Source organism: Erigeron canadensis, chromosome 4 (assembly GCF_010389155.1).
Source record: "Erigeron canadensis isolate Cc75 chromosome 4, C_canadensis_v1, whole genome shotgun sequence".
NCBI lineage: Eukaryota > Viridiplantae > Streptophyta > Magnoliopsida > Asterales > Asteraceae > Erigeron > Erigeron canadensis.
This window is the reverse complement of record NC_057764.1, coordinates 34,035,622-34,054,453: the sequence shown is the minus strand read 5'-3', so window position 1 is coordinate 34,054,453 and position 18,832 is coordinate 34,035,622. Positions and strand designations below refer to the sequence as shown.

The window sequence follows — 18,832 nt, the reverse complement described above, 5'->3', positions numbered from 1 at the left end:
TCATATTTGATTGGTCAAGCCAATCAAGCTTGATTGGTTACTCTGGTGAATTACTCCGGTGAATTAATCCGACGACATTTTCTAATCATATTTGATTGGTCAAGCCAAATCAAACTTGATTGGTAATCACTAAGACACTAACGCCGTCGAATCTTCTCCCGCGACTTCTCCGGCTAATCAATTTCGTTTTCGGGTAGATACGGAACGGGCCAGAGGCCCTTATCCGTTCTAAACTGACCGTCAAGGGACGCATATAGGAATGGTATGGATTTGATAGGCGGCGATCCAAGAGATGGTGGATTCTGATTTTTTTCGGCGACACTGATTTTTCTGGCGAGCTCAAAAACAGTGTTTATTGGATAGGGTTTGTGCGGAATGTGTTTCTGAGTGTTTTGGTACAAGTTTCATGCATTAATTCGAAGAAACAACACAGCTATAGTGTTTTTAATTTTTTCCGGTGAGTTTTTCAAGTTTTCTGGCGAGTATATATCGGATTAATTTCTGGTCAGGGTTTGTTCGCGGTGTGATTGTGAGTGTTTTGGTAAAAGTGTGATGTTCTAATTCGAAGGAACGAAGGATATATCGGCGTTTGAAGTTTTCCGGCGAAGTTTGTTGCATTTTCCGACGGTTGTATCGCCGGAGAAGAAGGAGGAGGAGTTGGTCGCTGTCGCCGGTCAGAAATAAAGGTGGAGATGGCGGTGGTTCAAGATCCCGTCGCCGGAAAAGCGGGGAGAGAGATAGAGGCAGATTTTGTGTGTGTGGGGGGGGGGGGGGGAGACGACAGGGAAGGGGAGGGATATCAAGGGTTGAGATTTATTTTTGAGGGGATAATCCAATGGCCAAGATTTGTCCCCTAGTTTCCAAAGAAAATTTAAGACTCAAATGAACAAAGTTCTATTGATATATTATAACTCGGTTTAGAGTTACTAAATTGACTAACATAATAATTTTATATACGAGTACCCATTGCATTAACAAAACATAACTCGCTTTAGAGATACTAAATTAACTAACATAATAATTTTTATATATGAGTACCCATTGCATTAACAAAACATATAAAGATATTTCTATATATTATGTAAAAAATAATTTTTTATGCTTTTAACAAAAAATAAAAATTTAAAATAAGCCTTTATAGAGCTATTTGTTTATAAAAATATTGCTAACTAATTATGACATCATAAGTAAAATAAAAAAAATTTTAAAAAAAATATAGATATGTCATGTCATACTTTTTGTTAAAATTAGTCTAAGAAGAATTCTTCTTTACTATATATAAAGAAAGATAAAGGAACCAGCTAGAATAGTACTAAAGCCAGTAAAATCCAACTTTACAAAGCGAGAAGCCTAAATATACTATAAAAAAAGACGCACTTAAGGTTTTAAGTGCAATAATCGTAAAAGAACTAAAAACCTCTCGCCAATTGCAAAGCTCCGATGCTCAAGAAAACAGAAAAATTCTCACCTCATGAAAGTCATGCCAATGGTTTTTGTTTCAGGATGTTATTGGTACGACTCCGACTCGTAAACACGTACCCGAGAAAAAGAAGAACAAAGAAAAAACGAAACATGTTCCCAAACAAGGTCCAAATAGGTTAAAAAAATAAATAAATACAGTACGTCTTTAACCCCCACGTGTTATTAATCAAATAATCAGGACCACATATTGTTATCTTAGCCAACCATACAATTTGACACTTAAATTCAACACCCCAAAGAGGCAAACAAAAAATTCAATTGCCACAGCCCACAACAGTGATGACCGCTGTTATGAGAGCCGCATCAGAAACTCTAACACATATTCGTGTGTAGATATTTGAATGATATACTAGGAAAACTACATAGAACTCAATATACCTGGTGGCTTGTAGACTTAATTAAAGTTGTATTCTCAACACATATTTAAAAATAAAAGAGGAAGGAACTCGCAAGATGCGGCGGCGGTGACGGTGATGGGTGGTGGTGGCGAGCGGTGGTAGCAGCGACGGAGATTGGTGGTGGCGGCGAGCGGTGGTAGCAGCGACGGAGATTGGTGGCGGCGGCGGTGAGTAGTGCAATTTATTGATGTAATGTGACTATGATGTATGGTACATCATGCATTAATATATGTACAGAAACATAAAATCAATATTGAAATTTTAAGTTCAATGTTAAAAACTAAAAATAGATTTGTTTGGAATATACATATAGATAATATCATGTTAATATGAATATTTTAATAGAATATTGACTAGGAACGTATTTTGAGTATTATGTATGATACGATGGTGATAGTGACATCAACAATGTGGTAGTGTTGACGGTGATGATGATTGGCGGTGTGTTGGCGGTAACAACGACGATTGGTGTATAAGCTGTTGATGTAAAAGTAGATAATTTAGTTATTTTAAGAGTCAAGTATAGATATTTTAAATTAATTTAAATAGGGAAAATTATTGAAATGGTCTAATTTGAAGATATATATCCAAATATACACACCTATAAAATATTTTACAAATTGATTCTATGAAGTCTTACAACTTAGTTTTTGGAGTTAGAAACAACATTATCCAATTAAATCATTCCACTTATTTCAATTGATCAAATGTGTAAAAAGGTTAATAAATGTTACTATTTATATATATATACATCAAAATTAGACCATTTTGTTATAAAATATATATATATTAGCGTTATACTCGCACGAAACAGCGGGGAATAAGAAAAAAATACCGGTACTTTGATGGTGGTTTGTGGAGCAGCGGCGATAAAAAAGAAAAAAAATAAGCCGGCGGCAGTGGATGGTGGTTTGATGGTGGTTTTTGGGGTGGTAGTGGATGGTGTTTTTGGGGGGAGAAAATCAGAGAAGGGGGGAGGGAGAGAAAATCAGAAATCAGATGAACGTATGTGTGTGTAATGAGCGTGATGGAGAAAAAAATAGGGTAGTGTAAATTAGGAGGGCATAAAAGACATTTTAAAGGTAGAGGTGTTAAAAAGGGGTGAGGTAGTTTGCTTATTAATGGAGTATAGATATATATATTTTATAAATATATAATAGAGATTTAGATAAAATAATGAATAAATTTGAAAAGCAAATTGGGTAATTGAGTTGTTTCATTATAAATATGTCAACATAGTTGGATTTGTAGTAAACACTCTGGCCTCTAAAGCCAGAGGTCATAAGTTCAATCCTCATTCGATGCAAAGGTTGGAGGACCTTTTATATCATTTAGGTAAAAAATGAAAGCATCATTTCTAATTAGGTAGAGGTAAGGTATGTCTACATCTTAACCTCCCTCATACATCGTCGAAGTATTTGGCTCAAAACCTGCGGAAGGTGGCACTGAGCAGTTTCTTTCTTTCGTTTTAGTTGTTTCTTTAAAAAATTAAACAGGTTATTTGTTTTACATTTTACAATATTATTAATTATATTTACATCAATAACCTACATTGCTCGTCGTCACCACCATTCATCGTCACCGCTACCTGTCACCACCGAATTGCCGTCATCGCAATCGCATTGTACGGATACCATGCTAGTAACATTTTACATAAAAATAATGCAAACGGGCAACAAACTACCTCCATCGATTATTTTTTCTATTTCTATTTAATATCACAAACCTAAGACGTTTAAAACTTACTACCATAAATCCTCTCTATTATATCTTATTAAATTAAATATGAGTTAATGAAATTTATTTAAACTTGTACTTGTATTTCATCTCACCCGAAGTTGAATACGGAGTAATATTTATTTTTACTTATTTTTGTTTGCTATATAGAATTTAGATCCAAAATTAGAGAAAAGTGAATATATGGTTATCATGTGCTTAAGGTATAAATCTTTTCACATTTTAATTTTTTAAAACTTTTGGTAAATAAATAAATCACATGATTCTTATAAATTTTATGGTTTAAAAAAATGACATGTAAAAAGTTCTATATCAAAAGTTAAGTACCCACATATTCCTTTCCTCTTAAATGAATATATGAATATAAAAAAAGTAATGATTCTTTTGTTTGCGTCTTGTACTCTTACATGAAAGTTATGTAATATATATACTTGTTTTTATTCGCATATAACGTTGTTGTCCCTTTAGTTTAATACCTCAATGAAATCAAGTAGACTTGCAAACAACTATAGTCTATAATATGAACATTCATTAAAAGAAATTATTTGCCGGCATGATATTAACTATTTATTTTATTTGTTTTTCATAAACTTTGTTTGTTAACTCTATGTTCAAAAGGAAGTTTAAATGTCAAAGTCTAAGAAAACGCTAATGATGACCAGCCCAGCTAGTCAAAGACATTTTCAGTTCTAGCCAAAATTGAGTTCGATCTCGGATGACAAACATTGGAGTTTTCCCTTCGAATACTTATAAGGGCACATAGTCAACATGTTAGCTGTCTTAGATACGTGTAAAGCTTTACCATTATACGGTTAAGTTATCTTGATGTCTTATAATGTTCGAAAAAAAAATTATAAACTGTATTTTTTTTTTTAAAGTTTTATCATGAAAATTCCAAATAAATTTTACGAAAGATATATAAAACTTAAAAAATCAAAACAAAGATATTTAATATATGGCAAACTGATAGGGTGTTTAAGGCACTACCATTTGCTTCATTCCTGTATGCCTTTTGTCAACTGATTTTTAGCATATGATAACTTTTGACATACGATAACTTTTGTCAACTAATTTGATGTGAGATCCAACAGAAGAAAATAATTTCATAGTGTCTAACATGACCTTAATTAAAAGATAGTGGGCGTTTTCTAACTTCAACTTGTTACGGCTAATTCCACTTTGTCAACCAATTTGCAAAATTGATCAATTTTGGCAACAAAATTCGTGAGACATGACCGGCTCTACGTTGCGGCGTTGATCAAAGAAGTAATGATATATCAATTAATTTCCACGTATTGCAACTGAACCAATATAATTTACTTATATTAAAGCATTTTTAAATCATACATATTTCATATTTGAAGATATTATTGTAGAAAAAGTAAATCCAATAGAGTTGATGATCTATTTATACCTTGAAGTTTTTTCTAATTAAGAGTTTGAGTTTCATTTCTTATATTTGTGAAGGTGAGATAAAAGATGTATTTGAAATATTTTTATAAGTTTTAAGTTCTATCTTAAATATTCGGTTAATTTAAGAGTAAACAAAAAGTTATTTGTCAATTAGAAAAAGTAAAGGAAAGAAAGAAAAGCATGTTTGAAGCACTTAAGAAAATATTAAGTTCTTCCTAATTAGTTGTAAACATGATCCTTTTGAACCTAATCAATCTTATTCTTATTTGAATTGAATTCCCAATGTAGAATAAGATCATGTTTGTTTGATGACTTAATTAACTTAATAGATTTAATAAAATAAAAATACTTAATTCATCAAGTCAATTAGTATCTTTTGTTATTTTTACTTGATAAATAAAATACAACTATATTAACTAATTAATACAAAATGATATTTTTTTTTATATATTTAGTCACTTAATACACTTATCACTTATTAGTTAAAAAAATAAATTAACATGCTCATCATGTTGTAAGTCTTGCCATTTTTACAATGAATTACTCAAATCCATGCTCTATGTTGTTTCAACATAAATGTACGTCTTGTTTTAACTTTTAATTAGAGTTTATTTTTTTCAACTTTGACTTTTAAAAATTTTATTTATGTTACATAACATTTGATGTAAAATATATGAATATATCGCGTTTTAAATATTTTTTCTTTTACTATAAATTTCATCCAGCATTATTTAACACATATAAAAAATAGTAAAGGTCAAAATGCAGAATGATGACTTCACATTGTCAAAACAGTACACATGCATAAAGTAACAATATTCTTCGAATGTATAACTAAGATCCGAGTTGTATGATGGATTCTGAGTTTTTGTATGTAAAAAATGCATAACATATATAGATATGCCTGTATCTCGATCTATATATATATATATATATATTAGTTAGAATTGAAGTGAAAGAAACATTTAAAAACATTTTATCCATATATACTTGAAATGTCTTCGTCTCTATCTTAATTAGCCGGTATACTATACCAAAGCTGGCCGGCCACCTCCTTTGATTTGTTTTTTATATAAAATAACATCTAGTTTTTCTATACATATATAATTTTTCTTTATATACACGAAGCTATGAAATACTACGTACGTACTACGTATATATATATATATGTGTGTGTGTGTGTGTGTCATCCTACGATAGTTTGAATTAATGATATGTTGACCTGGAATGTTGGCTATGGAGAGATCGATGCCGATATATATGGTACGTACGTAGAATAAGCAGCAAAAGACATGACAACCGCCACCATATATATATATATATAGCTTGTGGAAGTTTGGTATTTGGCTCAAAATTTAGGATCATGATCTCTATACATGCAAAGATTAGCAGGTAATTATCCCGGCCTACTGCTTGTCGTGGCCATATATATTTATGAAAAGAGCTACGTACAGTTCGACCTTTGAATCGCCCTTAGCTAGCTACCTATATTCACACAAGTAATTAAACCAGTCAGTCACTGAAATTGCATAGGTAGGGACAGTTGGGTGTACGTGTGTGTAAAATATTATTTATTTGTGCAATGCAATGGCGGTGGCGATGACAGTTTAGTAACAGTGTTGGCTCAGGCTTTTTCAAGGCTTTAAAAAAGATCAATTTTGAGGGCCTAGCTCACTAGAATACAATACTTTTTAATCGTTGAAATCAGATTTATAAACTAATTAGTATTAATAAAAATAAATACAAAAAGGAATTACAAAAGACTAGCAGTGAACCTAATGGCACGGACGTCACTGGACCTGGTGGTGGTAGACATGCCGACGTGGTAGTGCCGCCGCTAATTCGTAGTTTGTTGTGGATTGTAGTCTATATATAGAACACTAATATCTAACTTACAAATTTAAAGTCTAATTAAAATATTATGTCTAAAATATAAAATTGGGGGCCTTAGGCCCATGCCTAACCCATTACTATGGTTAAGCCGACAGTGTTTAGTAATAGTGGCGACTATCGGTGGTGGCGGCAACGACAACTAGTGTAGGTTGATGTAAAAAGTAGTAGAAATATTTTAGAAGATTAAGGATTTGTGGTATAAATTAATTTATTAAAAGTAAAATACTCTATTCGTCCCACTAAAAATGTCATGTTTTGACTTTTTAAAGTCTAGTTTTTCCAGTTTTGACATAAATTTTTTTTTTTTTGTGTTAGATAATATTTAATTTTAGTCATGTGAATCGATTGTGTTTTTATGACATAAGAATATATTTTTAAGGTTAAAATTTAAAAATAAAAATATTAAATATTCAAAATATAATACTTTTAATAGGATGAAGAGAATAGTCATTTCGCATTTCTCAAAAACTTTACCTTTTTAACCTAAAGGGGCATTTAGTAGGAGGGAATCAGAAAGAATGAAAATGTAATAAAGAAAGAAAATGGTAGTAAAAAAATGAGTATTTGGAAAGATATTATATTACAATGTTTGGTAACATTAGAGAATGAAGATAAAAGAAATATAAAAAATAAAAAATCAATATGAAAAAAAAAATATCAAAAATAATTATAATATCATGATATAAATAATTAAAATTTATAGTTAAATCCATGAGAAAAATAAAAAAAAATAAGGAAACCGGTTTCATTCTCACAATTCTTCATCATTTTGGGAGATCATGAGAATGGAAATGATCCCCTCGATCTTCAACCTCTTCATTTCCATTCTCTCATGTAACCAAACAAAGGAAATGATTTTTATTCTATTTTCACTCTTTTCATTCCATCTTACCAAACAACCCTAATCTTTGATATATAAATCCATTAGATGCCTAACTATCCATAATAATATAGTATTATCTGGGCTATCTTTTCTTGGGCTTACAGCTTGGTCAGCTTACTCTTCTCAAAATACCAGTTAAATGCAAAAGATGGGGCCCATCATCTCCTGTGGGTCCTGTTCAGTGCACATGCTTTCCTATCTATTATACGGACTACGGAGTACCAAATAACCAAAGCGGCAAAGCTCGTTTTAAAAAATCATATTTTTTTACATGTGCGGATCAACTTTTTTAGGCTTAATGAGTATCAATATATAACTTTTTTTCTTTTACAGGTGCGGATCAACGAGGAGTCTAGACTATCTTGTTTTAATCAGGTCCATGCTTAAGGACGGATCTTTTAAAGGACCTGAGGGCCCCGGGTACCCTCCATTTTTTTGACAAGTTGTGTAGTTTTATCCGTAATTCGTTCAAAAAATTATTTTTCTTAGTGTTATTTTTGTGTTTCTGTGACTTTCGGTCCCCTCTGGTTACTTTTCTTAATCTTATATCTGAATCCAAAGACTTTCGGCCCCTTCTACTAAATGGTCAAGATCCACCACTGTACACGTTAGAGAGTCCTCTCACCCAATACTTTATATGAGAAAAAGCCCTATATCATAGCATCCCTTCGGGTGCGGGTGGTGACGAAGAAATGAAATCTAAATTCAAGTTTGTATTTCCTTTAAAGTTTAGTTGAATAAGGTGTTGAGGAGATGGAGAAAGCCATAAAGGTAATGGAGTTATGAAATAATAAGATATAAAGAGGAAAATAGGAGTTTATATCCCTTTAAAGGAGTATTGGTGTAACACATTATCGTATAAAAGGATTTTTATTTTTATTTTTTTTCCAATTTTTGAGTTTCTATCTTATTGTTATTATTATTATTTTTTGGTTATCGTGTAAAAGATTACAACTGTGTAATTTCAAATTTTGATGACCTTACGAGTATTTAACTATTTAAGTATTCACTACAATGACTATTGTCTAACTTAACCTTCTCGAACGTATCTAGACGGGATCGTTTTTTTACATGTATGTAGACAGGTAAATGTACCTAATCAAGATCGGCAAACTAAAGAGAACATTGAACCTGAATTAAATGTACAAATTAATTAATCTTAGCATACATATATGCCTTTAATATAAAAGGTATGGAGAGCTGGATTTATTACCATGGTTAGATGAAGAAAAAAATTAGGCCAACAAATTAAACTACTGGCCTATTATATATGACGTCACTAGGTATCAGTATATCACGTCACTAGGTAAATATCTTGTGGTTAGTTAGACAGTAAAAATTTTGGAAAAATGGTTACAGAACATTCAAATTAAACTACATATATATATGAGTCAAGACTCATTATTTGTCGAAAACAAAAATAGTCAAACATAAGAGTGAGAGAAGTGAGTAATTAAATACTAGTAGTAATTTAAGACTAGAGATACACATTTCGAAAAATGATGTGTAAAGAAATAGAAAAGACTCTGGTGGCAGTATGCAATTAAAAATATCCACAACCAACAACAAGCAAAAGTGTAGTAACTCTAGTAATAAATTTAACAAATGGGTTCATGAATTACGCTCAACCCCCCCTTATATATATACATATCATCAATGTATTTTACACAATAATATTGTCACAACTCATAAGTAAAGAAAGAAAAAAAAAATGGACAAGGTTTTAAGCAGTTCAGTGGCAAAAGTAGATGACACAGGCTATTATGATGATGATGGCAAAATTAGAAGAACGGGTATGCTGCATTAGTGCATTATGGCAGAAATTTAGATGTTTTAAAAAATTATTTATATATGTTCTAGTTCTAGTCAAGTTAAATTGCATGTATGGCCTATATAATTAATTACTTTTTGCCCTACAAGAATAGTCAGATTTTGAGACTTCTTTTGACTTTGAAAGTAAAAAAAAACAACTTTTTTTTAGTCTTCGTCTCTTATTTTCATTATATCCTTGTAGTGTTGTATTGTATGCATGCATATATGTTGTGTATGTAATAATGTAAATGTTTTATCTATATACATTTATTATAAGGTTTGTATGTTAAACTGTGGTTTTGTATCGAAGGGACGTTGATGAGTGCAAGCGCGCATATCATAGCGGCGGTTGTAGGATCAGGCGTGTTGTCGTTATCATGGTGTTTGGCTCAGTTGGGTTGGATTTCTGGGATTATTTTACTTGTAGCATTTGCAGTCATCACTTGGTTCACTGGCCTTTTGCTTACAGACTGCTACAGGTTCCCTGATCCTGTTACTGGCACCCGAAACTATAATTATATGCAAGCAGTCAAAGTTAGCCTCGGTAAGTCTATGCCACTTAGTCCTTAATTTTGTTATTAATTAATCTTGGTATTCTTGCATATAGTTATACTTTATGCTTTGGTGTTACAGTTTTTTAATAAATCTTTGATCATATTGTGGCAACAGGAGGTTTTAAATACAAGTTATGTGCACTATCTCAATATGGGACCCAAATTGGCGCGACCATTGGTTACACCATAACTTCAGGCATCAGTATGGCGTAAGCACGAAAGACTCCTGACGTTATAGTTTGTTCGCCATTTCTAGCTTGTTAATCAATGTTACTTTTGTGTGGTTTATCTTTTACTTGCAGGGCGGTTAAAAGGTCAAACTGTTTTCATAAGTACGGACACAACAAGGGTTGTCACGTCTTGAACACTTCATATATGTTGACCTTTGCGTTAATAGAGATCGTGTTGAGTCAGATCCCGAACTTTCATAAGCTCGCGCTTGTTTCCGTTGCTGCCACCATCATGTCTTTTGCTTATTCTACATTGGCATTGCTCTTTCAATTGCAAAAATTGCAGGTGATTAATTAGATGCAACTATTTTATCCAAGATTTATATTATTGTATATATCTTTGTAACACCTATTTATTGATCGTTATCCTTCTTTTAAACGGGTTTTATGAGGAAGGTGGTGCACACTCTGAAACAAGCCTAACAGGAATACCCGTGGGCCAGAACATGACAAGCATGGAGAAAATGTGGAATTCTTTTTCTGCCATTGGAGATATCGCTTTTGCTTATTCTTTCAGTTTAGTCCTTCTTGAAATACAGGCAATTAACTCTCTTCCCTATCACAGACACTGAGATATGTCATTTCCATCTTAGTAAATGTATTTATAAATAGTATATGCACATATTATAGTATAGGCGTGTATATATAACGGATGAGTATAAACGTCCAGGACACACTGAAATCGAGTCCTCCAGAAAACAAAGTAATGAAAGCGGCTTCCACAATAGGAGTTGTAGCATGCACCTTCTTGTACACACTATGTGGGACACTTGGATATGCAGCATTTGGGAATGACTCGCCTGGGAATTCCTTGACAGGGTTTGGCTTCTATGAACCATTTTGGCTTGTTGACATTGGTAACTTGTGTGTCGTTATTCATCTTCTTGGAGGATACCAGGTAAATAATTACAACTACATTAAATAACTTTCTCTCCAGCTCAGGAAGTTCAAGCTTTTGTTTCATATTTTAGGTACTTATCCAGCCGTTTTTTGCGTTTGTGGAGAATTGGACTCATGAAAATGGCCAGAAAACAGATTCATAGAGAAGGAATATGTCATTGGTAGATGCAGTATTAATCTATTCAGGCTCACATGGAGGACGTTGTATGTGATACTTGCCACAATAGTTGCCATGATATTCCCGTTCTTTAACAATTTTATGGGACTAATCGGTGCTGCAACATATTGGCCATTGACGATTTATTTCCCAATAGAAATGTATATTTTACGAGCAAAGATTCAAAGGGGCTCTTTCACATGGATTTGGTTAAAGATATTAAGCTTGACATGTTTGATTGTAGCACTTCTTGCTGCAGCTGGATCAATTCGAGGCCTTTTTGTGTCTGTTTCTAGTTTTGAGTTATTCCGTTCAGTGTCTTAGATTTCCCATAGTTTCTTTCTGAATATGTAAACAAGTTCATGAACTATCTTTTTTAGAGAATTCATAGCTAATGCTAAAAGTAAATCATCGTTCTTATTGATACTTCATTTTGTGTCATATTATTTCTTGCAAGTTTATCTTGAACTTATTATCCTCGCTTCTGCTCGTGTTGGTGTGATACGCATTTTGTCACAACACAGGCCATATTTTAAAATCCTTAATCAAACTGCTCACCAACTTTTGAACTTCTTCTTCATCAACATAATTGTTTGTATGATGGATTTTATCTTTAATATCAAGAAGGCTTCAAATGAACCTCTGCTTGTTTATAAGTCAAAGTCAGGATTTAGGTTCTTAACTAGTCAAGAAAAACAGATTCAACTCATTGATTTAAGGTCTTAACATCAACATAATACAACCTGCTTAAAACAGTCTAAGGGATGCAACATTGGACTGCAATATACCAATATAGAAAGGTATAACTCCGAGAGATATATGTCTGTTAGGTTCTTTATGTTGTCATACTAGATTTTCTACTGCTTTCTTTTCTTTTAGAATTATTGATTCCTATGCATATCATTTTGCACTGGTATTTGACCTCAAAAGTCTATTTAAGAACAACAAAATCAACTCATACTCTAAGCCTTCTTCAACTTCGCGTCAATCGATATTTTGAAAAAAGCCATCATTCCAGTTTTATACTTAGCATACCCATTAACCAGCCTAATATATCATCACAAAAAAGGTACATGTACTAAGTACAAAAACATAATTATATTTGTTCAGATAAATTCACCAGGCAGACTAATCAAGAAACTAAATTCCAGTATGAGCTCGAAAAAACGGCTACCTTCATTCAACGATTATAACTTTAAGTGATTGATGAACGGCTGGAGTCGGAATCCCATCCGAAACAACTAGAATAGCATCTCCTTTTTGCATCATCCCTTTTGCTTTCATTAGACCAGTAGTTTTAGAAATATTAACATCTACGTTATCTGATAAGTCAAATGCAATTGGTACAACACCCCATTGCAAATTCAATGCCATTCGTGTGCTGTTTTCATTTGTAAATGCAAATATTGGAGGGTTTGGCCGGTTACGAGACAAGAGTGACGCCATTTGCCCATGCACCGTGTACACAAAAATAGCATCAACTGCAAGTTTGTTTGCTGCATAGATAAATAAGGGTCAATCTTAGTATCATTGGATATTGAATTTAGAGGTGTCAAGTTTGACAAGTTGGGTAATGGGTCAATTTGAAACTATAACATTTATGGGCCAAAGAGAGTGGGTCAGGTTGGGTATACTGGCAAAGACCTTTTGTCCATTTCATTAGGTTTTTGATAATCAACTAAGGGTTGATCATGATTACAGAAACTATAATATTACAAGAGTAAGGTAAATATGTCATAAAGTGATATAGGAAGTTGTTTTCATGACTAAGACTCTCAACCTTTGCTGCTTTTGGCTAGCTACTCATACTTGAACCGTTCGACCCGTTTGAAACTGAACATGACCCAAATCAACCCATTCATGAGTTTATAGGTAAAAATTTTAACCTTTCAATACTGACAGTAGAGCAAATCAAGATACTTAACATACCCATTTGGCCTGCACAGTTGCAAATCTGTTCGGCAATTTGTTCTGGCAATGAATCTCCAAGTTGAGGAAGAAGTATTTGTTGGTTCATCTCACGGTTCCATAGCTCCATTCGGGAGCTAGTCGTTCTTAGAACAGATATAGCCTTGTGACCATATGATCCCATAGCTGATTCACCAGATAGCATCAAAGCATCAGCACACTGTCTAACTGCCTCAGAAATATCAGCAACCTTGTCACAGTACAAAACTTGTCAACTATATGATCAGTTTAGATCCATTTTGCGTAATTAGTAAAAATTTAGACTGAAATGATACCTCGGCTCGAGTTGGGGTAGGATATTCAATCATTGACTCAAGAAGCTGTGAAGCTATGATAACTGGCTTGTTTAGTTCCCTGCAAAGATCGATTATTTCTTCCTGAATATTTGGGACTTGTTCTAGTGGTATTTCGACTCCAAGGTCACCCCGTGCAACCATGATTCCATCTGATGCTTCTATAATTTCTTCAAGTTTCTTTAGTGATTCTAAGCTCTCAATCTTTGCCAAAACCTTCACAAATCTGTGTATTACAGTATATACAAGTATAACATCATGAAATCCATTTTGTTAATCTTGCATACTTTTGGTGAGCAAGTGACATGTTATTTATTTAAGCATACTTATTTTTGGTGAATAAGTGATCCTTTAAATGATTGATAGCAGCAGCGTCTTTTACAAATGAAACAGCAACAAAATCAACCCCTTCTGAAATTCCAAACTCGATATCAGACCAATCCTGTTGGTCATAAAACATGAATCAAACATTATAACAATCTATAATGGTCAAGAATAACCATTTTACAATGTGATTTTAACTTTCTAACCTTTGCAGATAAAGTTGGGAGCTCATGATGTTTTTCAACAAGTTTCCCATTTCTCCAGAAACTCAGTTTAGCTCGAGGTAAAAGTAAACCGGGGTCTGTACACTTGCAATGTAAGTCATTTCCAACCATTTCAATGACTTCAAAAGTAGCCATTCCCCCATCGACAACAAGCTCATCACCCACTTTGACTCCTAATACCAAAAAATATGCATAATCTAGTTATAATCATAGAAAAATAGAATTAAAGTAAACGCTTAGTTATAAGACCTTCACTGAAGCCTTCATAGCTTGCTTGCACCGTGTACGGACGAGAACCCTCAAACTTTTCAGTGGTAAAGAACCAAATGGATCCTTCCTAATCGTCAAATAATTAACAAAAAAACGTTATAGTGTTTTTGTCACTAACCACTTAAAACTGATGTAATACAAAGATCAAAATTAACTAGACCTCTGCTTTGACAGAAGAAGAACCTCCATGGTCAACAACGTGCATTTGACTGCCTTCGGTATCGATCATCACAGAAACACAAAACCCTTTTTCCTGATTCAACTTCTTAATCTTCCTGATAACATCTTGATGCCACTTTCTAGTATTATGACACATATTAAGCCTAGCTACATTCATCCCTCCCAAAGCCATTTTCTCCAATTCTTCAAAAGAACAACACGCTGGCCCCACCGTGCACACGAGTTTAGTCTTTCTCATACCCAAAAACCCATTGTCCCTCAATTCTCTCTCTTTCACAACATCAAATCCCAAAACTTCTATCTTCTCAATATCTTTTAACTCTTCTTGCAACACAGCCTTAGCCACTAAACCATTCAGTTTTGTCCTAAAGCCGACTCTAATAGGCAAAATTGGCGATTTAAATACCCTTCTTTTGAAATCTAACCCTGATGACATGAGAGCGAAATCAGCAGTCACAGAAGCCATGGGTTGAATACAAGATTTTGGGCGTTGGGTCAGACTAAAATTATGTTTTTAGTGAGCTTGCAAAGTTGGAAACAGAAGACTAAGGACTGATGTGTGGTTTGGTTCTTGTTGAATTTAAAGAATCAAAGATGGTGGGCATTATAAAAAGTGAGGTGAGTAAGTAAGAATTTAATATTAGAAGTCATGGGACTTTAGTAGATTACTTCAAGAAACCCTTTTTGGGCAGAGGTTTTAATTTTTAGAGGGAAGGACCCCATTTGAAGAAAAAGGAAGGATTGTATTACCAAACAACTAATGGGCAGAACTACTTTTAGTTATAAGCATACAATACAAAGGGACACTTCAACTGTACTTCAATTTTAACATATGAGGTTTGCCCTTCGGGGGAAAGCGAGTTATCTTTTTCACATTTACACGACCCAACTGGTATCACTGGGAACGTTTCCAAATCCATCCTGGCTCTTAAAGATGTTACCTAGGGAGGTTCAAAAGTCGTCTAACCAGAAGTAAACCTTAATACTAATTGAGATAATGATTTTCTTTTAATATAGGCAATCAAATGATATGATTTTCATAATATAAAATGTATAGTCATAACTTATGGCCTAATCATATGGTCCCACTTTTATCAATAATTCAAGTTTTAAACTTTAATATTAGCAAATGGTTATGCGAGTAATTAATTATCTTTAATCAGAGTGGCCCCCAACAATTCAAAACATTATCCGATTTGTTTTGTATCTTTGAATATTTTGATTAGGCAGAAGATTGCATTTTTTATGACTGAAATAAAGATCAATAGCTCAATGACAAGACAAAAAAGCAAGTAGCTGGATGATTTAGAAGCACAATTCGAAAGAATCGATTAACAAGTTTAAACTAACTACAATAAGTCTGAAGAAAAAGAAACTGTGACAATCTGAAGAAACCAACTACATAAGTCTAAAGAAAAAAAACTATAACAATCTGAAGAAAAAAGTTAGATAATCCTAGCACACGAAGACTGGATAGTCATGAAGAGGTGACTTGGTTTTTCAGCAGCCTGCTTGATATTCCTAATCGGTGTCAGCATCAGTTCATCTCCTGGCGAACCAAATAAACAAGATTACTTATATTATAAACACAAACACAACTTCAATCAAGTTTTATAACAAAACTATATTGCTTTATGGTTAGCACCTGAAGGTTTTTCACTTTTTCAGCAGTCTGCTTGATCTTCTTATCGGTGTTAGCATTACTTCATCTCCCTACAAGCAAAAAAACATGATCAATTATTATAAACATAAACACAACATTTGTCGATATATATTTTGAACTTTTTGTATTGTATCATACCTTAATGGGAATTCTTTCAAATGTAGTGAAGCTTCCATAAGAAGGAGAACCCATTGAGAAATCTGACGACGATGCCAATGACTCTCGTTTGTTGTTGCTAGCTCTCTTCTTGTAACCATTCTGAGCACTGCTCGATTCTGCAGAACCCGAGTCTCTGCACATGTTATCCTCACCAATACAAACTTTGGTGGTTTTTGCAGTCTGAGACTTGGCCTTTTTCATGTAGAAAATAGCTGAAGCAGCTGCTATCACCATCGAACAAATAACCAAACAGATTGTGTTGACTGATATTGTCAACAAAGAACTCAAAATTTGTGAGTCATCACCAGAATTTGCCAAATACCCTTCTTCAACATCAGCTTTAATTTCTGTTTGAACTTCAGAGTTGCTTACAGTCTCATCTTTATAATTCGTTTTCAATTCCACAAAACTATCACCATCACTTTGAGTTTCTGTTTGAGCAACTTCAGAGTTGCTTACAAACTCATCTTCAAGATTGGGGTTCGACTCCACAGCACCGTCATTATCAATTTGAACTTCAGTGAGTTCTTCTTCAGACACAACTTCATCCACTACATCAACCTCATCATCAACTTCCATTTCCTCATAAACATATTCAATTGTTTCGGTTTCATCTTCCATTTCTTCCTTATATTCATGAATATCATGAATGTAATCTGTCCCAATGTGGCGATTGAACAAAAATTCTTCTTGTATTGATGAGGTGGTCAAGTTAAAGAACTGTATTGGGCTAGTCTTTTGGGTTGGGAACAAATGAGATTTTTGGTCAGAGAGATAAGAAACGAAATCAATCGACCACTGTTTAACATTTGCAACGACATCATCGAAAGATTCTCTAGCAAATGCAGCAAATTTCAAAGATTCATGATAAACATCTGGGAAGCCAATGTCATTATAGATTGGCAAATCTATGGGTGGAGATTCGGTAAATGAGAGTGAAAAACAGGCTACAATGAACATCACAAAAATAAACGAAACAGTCTTGGTTCGTGTAAAAAACAGAGGTTTTGATGCTTTTTTCACCATAGAATCAGACTGTTTTTCTTCTGAAACTATCTCAGACGAATCGTCTGATGACAGAGGCTCTGATGCTTTTACCACCTCAAAATCAGGATGTGTTTCATCTGATCCTACTTCAGATATATCTTCTGATGACCCATTGACGGAATCATCTAATTTGGCTTCATTCTTTCCTACTTGTTCTTCACTTTCTAATGAACTTCCAGACAGATTAAAGCTTTCCTCAAGTCTAGTAACATCATCTTCTCCATAATCTTCTTTATTTAGTAAAAGATCGATTCTAGGGTTTGGCTTATAACGAAGATACTGAGGTCTAGGCGAAAGAAAATTCTTTTTTGGGTCATATGGAGGAACATAAGGGTCAGCATCAAGAGGGGCAATAATCGGTGAAGTTACAGGAGAACAACAAAAAGGCCTAATCTTAACAAAATCGGTATTATCCTCAGTAACATCAGAAGTCATTTCCTTTTCATCATTAGTTGAACTAAAAGTTACCTTTTTAACTAAAGGAGTTTCAGTAACAACTTCCTTTTGTTCAACAGTTTGATCAAAATCCATAGATTCACATTTCAAATCAGAATCTTTACCCGATAATTGAATTGAAGTTCTTGTGAGATCATTTTTCTCACCCAAGATTTTCTTTCTTGGAGATGGAGTGAACTTCGAAGCAGCTGAAATCGTCGGTGCCATGAAATTCTTTGAACCCCCTTTTGCAGGTGATCTAAGTGCATCTTTATGATTCTCTTTCCCGTCTTGAAACATCGAACCACTTCCAACGCTTTTACGAGTGATTGAATTTCTCTTCATATGATCTACCAACACAAAACAGATATACATCAAAAACCCACTTCATAAATAAAATACAAAATCAAGACCCAATTCATAAAAACAGATAAATATCATAAACCCAGTTCAAAAATCAAATAAAGATGAAAATCCAGTTCATAAAACATATAAAGATCAAAACTTTGAAAATAAAGATTCAAGAAATACCTGTAGTAGTAGGGGTGTTAGCAGGGGTAGGTGGGTTTAAGTTTTTAGGGTTTATGAGTGCATTAGGCCTAGAACCAAAAGGGTTTTCATTGAAACTCCTTCTCATCGTTGAATTCGATTCCGAGTTTCTACAATTTCTTGAAGAAAGGGGAGAAGGAGATCGGTTTGATCCGATATTCGACATTATAAATTCCAGGTTATTGTTCAATTTAGAGAAGAAAAAGATGAAAGATTGAATGAATTTGAATTGGGGATATATGTAACGTAAAGAGAAAATGA

General features: G+C 33.6%; 2 protein-coding genes and 1 pseudogene across 2 annotated transcripts; 1 reads left to right on the top strand and 2 right to left on the bottom strand.

Annotated features, from left to right (window-relative positions):
- The first annotated feature begins 9,517 nt into the window (after positions 1-9,517).
- On the top strand, positions 9,518-11,783 carry LOC122597457 (annotated as a pseudogene).
- Positions 11,784-12,471: 688 nt separating this feature from the next.
- On the bottom strand, positions 12,472-15,313 carry LOC122597838 (pyruvate kinase isozyme A, chloroplastic-like). The gene is made up of 7 exons (XM_043770409.1): positions 14,699-15,313; positions 14,518-14,605; positions 14,251-14,441; positions 14,047-14,162; positions 13,703-13,946; positions 13,389-13,617; positions 12,472-12,955 (listed from the first exon to the last, which is right to left on the bottom strand). The coding sequence occupies exons 1-7, from the start codon at positions 15,182-15,184 to the stop codon at positions 12,636-12,638; spliced, it is 1,674 nt and encodes a 557-aa protein (XP_043626344.1). The 5' UTR covers positions 15,185-15,313; the 3' UTR covers positions 12,472-12,635.
- Positions 15,314-16,035: 722 nt separating this feature from the next.
- On the bottom strand, positions 16,036-18,800 carry LOC122597818. Its single transcript, XM_043770394.1, has 4 exons — positions 18,554-18,800; positions 16,520-18,372; positions 16,364-16,431; positions 16,036-16,267 (listed from the first exon to the last, which is right to left on the bottom strand). Exons 1-3 carry the CDS (start codon positions 18,735-18,737, stop codon positions 16,375-16,377), a joined length of 2,094 nt encoding a protein of 697 aa, XP_043626329.1. The 5' UTR covers positions 18,738-18,800; the 3' UTR covers positions 16,036-16,267; positions 16,364-16,374.
- Positions 18,801-18,832: the final 32 nt, after the last annotated feature.

What these genes read in the sequence shown, in the direction of transcription:
- LOC122597818 (XM_043770394.1), bottom strand. Translation starts at nt 18,737, where the DNA reads ATGTCGAATATCGGATCAAACCGATCTCCTTCTCCCCTTTCTTCAAGA. An exon ending in TAACACCCCTACTACTACAG is followed by an intron (nt 18,373 to 18,553) that starts GTATTTCTTGAA and finishes TTGTGTTGGTAG; the next exon opens with ATCATATGAAGAGAAATTCA. An exon ending in TTGAAAGAATTCCCATTAAG is followed by an intron (nt 16,432 to 16,519) that starts GTATGATACAAT and finishes TTTTGCTTGTAG; the next exon opens with GGAGATGAAGTAATGCTAAC.
- LOC122597838 (XM_043770409.1), bottom strand. Translation starts at nt 15,184, where the DNA reads ATGGCTTCTGTGACTGCTGATTTCGCTCTCATGTCATCAGGGTTAGAT. An exon ending in CTTCTTCTGTCAAAGCAGAG is followed by an intron (nt 14,606 to 14,698) that starts GTCTAGTTAATT and finishes TTTGACGATTAG; the next exon opens with GAAGGATCCATTTGGTTCTT. An exon ending in CTATGAAGGCTTCAGTGAAG is followed by an intron (nt 14,442 to 14,517) that starts GTCTTATAACTA and finishes TTTTGGTATTAG; the next exon opens with GAGTCAAAGTGGGTGATGAG.